Here is a 9,213-nt window from a genome sequence, read left to right as displayed (position 1 = left end):
TTGATTTCGTAGTTTTTCCGAAAGTAGATATAAAATTAGATGGGGTGTCTAACCCCCCACCACCACCGCCACCACGGCCTTTCTCGTGTCATCCTGTATCACTCTGTCAAATTTGGTGTTGATTGATCAAGAAATACGGAAATGCATATGAAACAGATGTATTCACATTTATTTCCTTATAGAGGAAAAGAACCTAACATGTTTCAGTGAACGTTTTGGTACATTAGACCAGAAGAATATTCATCCGTCTTCTTCAGAAGAGTAATTCAAATATAACAGTTTCAGTTAAACTAGCTTCAGCTCAAATTAATATTTCAACTTACTGGCTTTCATTGCGTTCTTCCCAATTATTTAAGTTGAAGAGGAAAATTTAACATAGCTCTTCTGTAACAACCGACAACTTCATTCTACAATCCTTTAAGAATCGTGTGCTAAGGCAAAACTGCAACACGAAACCACATCTACGTATGTGTAACTGTTCTTTTACTTGACTGTTTTCAAAACAGCCATCAAACTAAAGTGTGCTGATAGCATTTTAGCATGTGTCTACATTAGACAAAAAAAGAACTTTTATTTTCTTATCAAACATTATGCTGGTAATTGCATTAAAGTTAACATTCAAATTTCTAAAGTCTATGTGTTTAACAAACTCCAGTTGTTTGGCTATCTAAAACTAGTTGCATCTTAAATAACTCTTATACTCTTAACTGTCATGAATTTCTAAACCATACAAATAAAAACATAACTATCTGAAAACATAAACCTATCTTCTAGATGAATAATCTGATTTCCTTAAGCCTTCACACTTTTATTGGCTATCTACTTAACTTTAAATACAAAATCATGAACCACACTAAATGCGATAAACAATAATAATTATAATATTAATGTCCTCATAAATTTTTCAATAACAATTTTAAGCAAAGTCTTCCAGAGGGATAACAATAATATGACGTGGTGACAAAGCGCAGATAGTCTACTGAATAGTTTTGTGATCAAAAACAAACATTAAACTTAATTTGTTTACATAATTTCGCGGAGAGCTACTCGAGAAGTGTCTGAACTAGCCATTTTTAACTTTGAAGTGATAGAAAGCAGTTTTTCAACGTTCATTCTCAACGTTTGGACTACTTTTTACTAATGAATAATGAGATGATCATCACATTATAACACTCCTATGCACAATCATTATCAGTATCCGATATTATAACCAGTAGATTCGAGTCAACAGTATGAGAAAAACACAAAAGCTTCAGGCATGTGTAACAATTTAAGTTAATAAAACACAAAGATTTAAGGATGGAACATACATAAAAACGTGTATAAAGAAATATTATGTATCTTTTATTCACAATGAAAAAAAAATCTAAATGCAAAATAATGACAAAACAGTACAGGAATTTTATTGTTTATAAACTTGTTATTTGAAAAGTCTTAGGAATTTTGATGAAGATATAGATTTTGCAAACATTTGAAATGTTATGTATATGTCTTGGAAAATAAAAGCAAAATTAAAAATTATTAGCATTCTAAAAAAAATTCGAAAGTTTAAATTTTGAAACATTCGTCCAAACACAATTTTTAGCATTATAAATCCTCAAACTTACCATTGAGCCACTGTTAAAGTTCAAATCTCTTGCACCTTGACATTTTTATAAGTGTGTTGTGTGTTTTCCTATAGCAAAGCCACGTCGGGCTATCTGCTGTGTCCACCGAGAGGAATCAAACCCCTGATTTTAGGGTTGTAAATACGAAGACTTACTACTGTCCCAGCGGTGGATATTTTTTATAAGAATTTTAACAAACTTGGATTTCTTTTCTTTTTCCGACTATGACATACAAGATCTGTATTTGACTAAAAACAAGTTTTTTCATTAAGAATCTAAAAGCTCAAATATTTTTAAACAGTTTTAATTACCTATAATTTACTGTTTCATCTTCCATAAAACATTCACTTAGTTTAGTCTTTTGACAAATAAAAGTAATTTCAAGACTCCAACAGACTTTAACTTGGTGTTTTGTCACAATTTTGAAAAAACTTCAAATAGTCTTTTCTTTTTCATCAAACATACGCATGATTTTGGGTTTATCTAATTTTTCCTCAATTCCTTAAAGCTTAACCCTATTTTTAGAACTTAGACCGATTTCATTTTTTCTTACATTTGGCATATAATATAAACAAGAATTATAATTCAAAAGAAAAGAAATATTTTAGCTTGTATTACTAAAACTTAAAAAGACTTGCTATTTTGCCAACGTTTCGCAAAGTTGAATGCAGATTTTCTCTTGTAAAAAAAATGTACCAGGTTAGGAATGTTGGAAAAAAAGTTCATCAAATCTTTAAAACTTTTTTTAAAGTTTTCTCACAAATTGGAATATTTTTAATTTTGCTTTTATTTTCCATGAAACGTACATAACGTTTGAGATTTTCACAAAATAAATATATTCATCAAACTCCTACGGTTTTTCAAATAATAAATTTATAATCAATTTTCCGAAGGTTGTACGTTTTTCTTATTTATTTCACCACCTTTAATATATCTCTTATAGTGAAGGACTTTATACAAAAGTATGCTAAGCTTTAAAAATAAACATCCCTTAGTCATCAAAACTTCTATAATGACTATTTTGTTTTCAAACTTTTAAAATACCTGCAATTTTTCGTTATTTTACTATGATGACGCACAAGAACTGTGATTTTTTTAATATTTATTTACTGTCATTATGGAACTAAGGTTAAAGCCTTTTTTTTTTGTAAGAGTTGTATCTATTCATCAAGTTTACTTTTGTTTATACAGAATATATTCACATGATATAATCTTATAAAAAATTTCAAAACCCTTTGATGTATGTTTTTGAATTTTGACAAATTTCAGTTCATTTTCTTTAAAGTTTTAAACAAAGACACGCAAGAGTTAGACTTTACAGAAACTTGTTCTTTTTCTATCATTTATCATCGGTCCAGCATGACCTTGTGCTTAAGGTATTCGACTCGTAATTCGAGGGTCGCGCGTTCGAATCCCCGTCGCACCAAACATGCTCGCCTTCCCAGCCGTGGGGACGTTATAATGTTATAGACAATCCCACTATTCTTTGGTAAAAGAGTAGGACCAAGAGTTGGCGGTGGGTGGTGATAACCCTCTAGTCTTACACTGCTAAATTAGGGACGGCTAACGCAGATAGCCCTCGTGTAGCTCTGCGCGAAATAAAAAAAAACAATCATTAAGAGGAAGTAATCGAGAGTTAACTAACCTTGTAGCTTTAAGACATTCACCTGCTTATACATTAGCACTTGTTTAGCATAAGGCTTTATGAATATAGCATAACATTGGTTTATTTATAATATATTCTTGTAGTGTGTAGCTATTTGCGCCAGCCGTCCCTATTTTAGAAGTACGGAAGAACAAGTCACAGGTCTCGAACCCACAATGCTAACTATTTGGCAGTTCTCAGAGTTTCTTTTGCTTTCAGCACAGCGGCTGGTAGAACCACCAAAAGTTATTCGTTTTTTGTTGTTTTTTTATCAAGTACAAACTTTTAGCTCATAGCTCTGTCATGTTTTGACCGACTTAAGATGAAAACACTTTAGATCGATGTATTAGACAATGGCTAAAGTGTCATAGATTAACTTAAGCTTGCCTAAAATAATTTCAATTTGAGGGTAGATTGGTAAAGATCCTGATGAATAAATAAATCGAATCTCATGTTTGGTATTTCTGGCGAAAAAATAAATAAATAAAGGATAAAAAGGTCTCATAAATTAACTTACTCTTATCCTGCGTAAAATAATTTCAAGCGCGCCAGGACTTTTGAGGATTTCATCCAGGGCCCGGCATGGCCAAGCGTGTTAAGGCGTTCGACTCGTAATCCGAGGGTCTCGGGTTCGAATCCCGGTCTCGCCAAACATGCTCGCCCTCCCAGCCGTGAGGGCGTTATAATGTGACGGTCAATCCCACTATTCGTTGGTAAAAGAGTAGCCCAAGAGTTAGCGGTGGGTGGTGATGACTAGCTGCCTTCCCTCTAATCTTACACTGGTAAATTAGGGACGGCTAGCACAGATAGCCCTTGAGTAGCTTTGTGAGAAATTCAAAAACAACAACAGATTCCATCCAATCATATCAGCACTAGGGTTTTAACACAGGAAGCTCAATATATTCTGGTTGTTGGTAATAACAAATCAGAAACTGATTACGCCTTCAAAGATTCCATAAGAATTTGTTATAATAATGAAGTGTGGATAAATTGGTACTGAAACGTCTATAGATTTTTCCAAGTTTTCTGTGTCTTTTTTTTTTTCTGCAAAACGTTTGCAAATGGTTTTTACTTATAACAATCTTTATTTCATTTTGGAAATCTGGACTAGTTTTTAGGTAACTTTGTGCTATAAACAGTGTATAAAATGGCAACATAAGGGTTTACTAGCTAGCTAGCCTGGCACGGCCAAGCATGCGACTCGTAATCTGAGGGTTGCGGGTTAGCATCCCCGTCACGCCAAATGACAAACAAACTAGTTAGCTATCTTTTACTTGTAAGACTTTTTAACAACCCGAACTTGTTGTTAGCCATTGTTTTTGAATTTTGCATAAAACTACACGAGGGCTACCTGCTCTTGCCGTCCTTGATTTAGCAGTATAAGACTAGAGGGAAGGCAGCTAATCATTACCACCCACCACCAACTCTATAGATGTTGCTACTACACATGTCCACATTAATGGGATATGATTAGCAACTACTACCGTTTCACTTTTTAACTGCCAAATCACTACAGATGGTGTTTTTTTCCCAGGATTTTGTTTCAAATCAACTGTAGACTTTTTGCCATTTTTTTTTTTTCTCTCTCTCTCTATCTCTTTTGTCGATACACTCAATGTGCTAGTATTTCAGATAACTATATTTGTTTTCACAATTAAATTACAAAATTGGTCCTCCAAAAGGATATGAAGTAGATGTATTACCTTGTTTTATGTTGTTGCTTTCTCATCTTGGAATAATATTAAACAATTATTTTATAGATTATCACTCATTACTTTTATAATTTTTCAATACATACATTAACTTCTGTTCTTTCTTATTCCAAAATGGGATGCACTCACTTCCTATTCCCTGACAACTACTATAGATAATTGCATAATATTTTGCACATAAGTAGAAATAATCAAACAAGTTTATTTTTCATCAAATGGCCACTTATACCACTTTCAAGTTGAAATGTTTAGATTATAATTTAAATGTTACAGAAACTAAGTGCCACACTGAAATAAAACTTTACCTATGTAGATGTGCAATCCAATTATATTTATCTTGTATTCCAGTATAATAAGACAAGCCACTCATGTAAGACATAACACAAATTATTATATTTAAAAACAATTAGAAAATTAAAAGGTGTAGATAAGTTTCAAGAGGAAGAAATGTTTTGTTTTTGTTCATTTATATACACTGCCCACATTATACTGAGAAACAATTAATAGACTATTTTGTTTTCAAAAGTACCAGCTTTCACACATTCATCTCTTGAAAAAATTAACTATTTTTCAACAGTCTACCTGTTTCCAGCTAACAACATTATCTTGTACTAAGCATATAAGCAAAAGAAGATTAAAGTTGTGGAAAGAATTTATAACCCAACTGACATTAGGTGGTAAAAACATTTATTCTTCAGAAGAAACCTTATATACATGAGCAACTGTAAAGAAATGCATGTACTTTCTTCAAAATCTCAAAGTGTGATATGGACACAACCATTAAGAGAGAATTATTATTCAACTATTCACATCCAAACTGAAATATTTCTGTTAAACACAGAATTAAAATTTCTGTATTTGAATTCAAAACACAAACAAGTACAGATACTTATGTATACAAGCTTTATCATCTTGCAGAAAAAGTGGAATGCATCATCCAAAGTATTAAACATTGTGAGAAAATGGATCTTGAATTTATAAACAGACATTTAATTTGGAAGAATAGGGCACCAAAACTTTATTTGTTTCCTCTTTCATTCCACCGTGACTGATTTAGCTAAGTTGCGAGGGCAGTCCACCTGTTAAATAGTAAAATGTTCACTGATATTAGTAAAGTAATTCACAACTTCAAGACAACTAAATCTTTAATCGTTACAAAGTTCAAACTTTAAGTAAACACTGAGCAACTGTTTGTCTATGTTGTGTTACCTGTGAGTAATATTTTGATGAGATCAATTAATCTTTATCAACAGAAATGTAATTATTATCAACACATGATGTATTAGTAGCTTATTGCACCCCTGTCAAAGCCACAGTTTGAGAGTCCCTTAGCTAATGTTTAGCACATTTATCGACCTTATCTGCCTGGAGTGTAGATGTGGACAAACTTTTCATCTCAGTATTGTTCACATCTACACTGCAAACAGAAGTGGTTCACAAAAGCTTTAAATATGGATGTTAAACTTTCAAAACAAGTTATTTCAAATGGATTAGCTGAAGTTATTTTAAATGAGCATAAAATACGTTGCATTCAACGAAAATTAAAAAATTAATCTAGAGATTTTACATATAATTTTCTGACTTGTGTACACACACACACACACACTACTACTACATTCACTGCATCCTCAATTTATATTCACCTTAGTAGTTTCTATTGCCAAAGAAAATTTGATTATGTATCATTAAAAAAATAATGCCAAATAATGTTATAAGACCATTAGTTAAATTTCTTGGTGGTTTACCATCTACTGAAATATATAGTTCAAAATATATTTTGTACAACCAGTCCAAAAACCAGTTTCAAATGGGAATGCAAAATGTTTATGGTATTTAGAATAAAACTATTGACATTTTCTATAATATGGAGAAAACAAAGAGGTACCTATTTTATAGAAACACTGCAAATCGCTAAAGGACAGAGATGCTGATAATAAAAATGTTACAGGGGTTGAATCATTTGTTTTAAATATACAAATAACAAAGTATTTCCAGAAAATTGTTGATAACCCATTCACAGCAATAATGTAACAATCCATTATGCTTAAATTGTCCAAAATATGTTCAGAGAACAAAAGAGTAACTTCAGCCATCTCCCATGACCAATAGTCAATCTAAAGTATCTCTGAAATGAACAAAAAAAGTTGCATTTTCTGCCATACTCTAATCCTAACTTCTATGGACCAATTCCAAGCATACTCTGCAGTAATGTTATTTTGTTTACAGATATTTTTGCAAAGATATTCAAGAGTTGTGCTAGCCATCCTAATTTTACACTGACAGTCTAAATGGAAGGTACTTTGTTATCAGCACCAATCATTGTAACACATGAGGTACTGTTATGTGACAATACAGAGGGACTTAAACATGACCCTTATAACACATCCACAGCCCTAAAGTATGATGCAAATTTTGTTGTTTTTTAGTAACCCAGCAAACTAAGTGATGATCATTGCTTGACCCACTCTGCAACAAATGAGCTACAATTGCACAAGACAAATGTTAGCATATAATAGACTAATTAGTCTGTCATAAACAATCCAAACCACTACCTCAGTGAAAGGTGATCCAAACCAATAAGAGGCAGAGTCAAATAAAATTGTAAGTCTGTGTGATGAATAAATTTGGACTTAAAGTTTTAGGTACCTCAAAACCTGATTATCACAGCTTCTAAACATTACACTGAAAATACAAAACTATAAGATATTTAAATGAAGAAGTGATGCTAAAAATACTTAACATCTACATATATTTGTTGACTTTCTGAATTATTATTTTTTCAATGGTACTTATTTCATCTTTTAAATATTTAGCATTTTTATCATATTTTTAATTTAATGTTTCAAGAGCTTTGACGATGATTGAAATAATAAAAAAAGAAAAATCATCTTATTTCATAATTTTAAAGAATACTATCAATTCTGTAAATATTTAACAGTGACAGATTTTACAAGAATTTAATTTGAATATGATTATGCAAAAAACATTTTGAATTTTCTTATTATTATACTTACAAGTGTCATCACAACTAATATTTGTGTAATGCCAAGAGAAACTGTTTTCATTAAAGATCATTAATTAATTTTATACAGTCAAAACGTTTATCCAAGTGACAGAAGTTACTTATACTTTTTCACTGTCATCATCATAATTTTTACCCTATTTCTTTAAAAGGGGGCCAAAGACTGTCTGAAGAGATCATTTGTTTTAACCACTTGCACCACAATACAGTAACATGTTGTCTGTCAACCAGTCAGTAAACACTAAAATAATGTCATGTAAGGGGCACTTAACACTGCAATATCTACTGTTGTGAGACATCAGTGAAATGTACACATGCCCTGAACCATGAGAAGAATTATATTCTGTAGGCTACAACACAACATGAAATATGAACTTCAAAAGCAAAATATAAAAATATTTCTTATTCTTGATATTATTTTTATTTACACTTGAAACAGACCACTCTCAGGAAGCCTGCAGAAGCACATCTACTATAAATACGTTTCCCTAGCCTCAAAAACTAGCTTACGTTGCAACCCCTAAGAACAGCAATATGGTAAGACAGCAACTGAAGTGGTATAACAGTTAATATCCCTTGAAGACAGTCAACATTATGAGGTACTTCAAGTGAAAGATAGGCATGTTTCTGGGTTTCAGTGTCACCTTTCTCACAAATAATTACTGGCCTGCCATCACGAGCAGTTACCTGTTCAAACACAAAGAAATACAGGTTGCAATGATACACAGTTACTGTTGGCTTAACACTTAAAAAAAAACAAAAAGTTATATATACTTCACAAAGCAGGTCTTCATAAGATTGAAAATTTATGATTTGATTGTACATAATGAAAAATATCCTAATGTCACAGCCACTGATTTTTGTTCTGAAAAAATGAAATAAAAGGTAACTTATCATAATGCTTTATATAAATTATTACAAAGTATGTATGGTTTCCTATTTTTCTTTTTCATCCTGGTTAACAATTAAGATATAGTAATTTATAATAAGTTACTAAATATAATCAATTATTTTGTATATAAATATTAACAAATAACGTAAATGACTATGAAATCTTAATAATATAGTCCGAGCTAGACACCACCTCAGTTTATGAAAAAAAAGAGTTTTTTTTAACCGCTGGAAACTTAATCTAGACTCATGAAAGCAAAACATGAACACAAAAATTAATCTAAATAATGCAAACTAACCTCAACATAACTTCAGTTTATTTTGTTCATTCACATA

The 9,213-nt window shown here is 31.5% G+C and overlaps 1 protein-coding gene across 4 annotated transcripts in view; it reads right to left on the bottom strand.

The window, feature by feature from the left end:
* Nucleotides 1-5,634: 5,634 nt before the first annotated feature.
* LOC143244929 (glutamine--fructose-6-phosphate aminotransferase [isomerizing] 2-like) overlaps nt 5,635-9,213 on the bottom strand; it is a 56,651-nt gene continuing 53,072 nt past the window's right edge. For 3 of the 4 annotated variants that reach the window (XM_076490498.1, XM_076490497.1, XM_076490499.1), the window contains 2 exons: nt 8,497-8,673; nt 5,635-6,043 (listed from right to left, as the gene is read on the bottom strand). In XM_076490498.1, coding sequence (XP_076346613.1) covers nt 5,999-6,043; nt 8,497-8,673 — 222 coding nt within the window. In that variant the 3' untranslated portion in view covers nt 5,635-5,998. The remainder of the gene's footprint in view (nt 6,044-8,496; nt 8,674-9,213) is intronic. The other variant, XM_076490500.1, reaches the window with a different exon arrangement.

The sequence above is a fragment of the Tachypleus tridentatus genome, chromosome 2 (assembly GCF_004210375.1).
Source record: "Tachypleus tridentatus isolate NWPU-2018 chromosome 2, ASM421037v1, whole genome shotgun sequence".
Lineage (NCBI taxonomy): Eukaryota > Metazoa > Arthropoda > Merostomata > Xiphosura > Limulidae > Tachypleus > Tachypleus tridentatus.
Note: the sequence above shows the minus strand (reverse complement) of the source record. Positions and strands in the feature narration are given on the sequence as shown.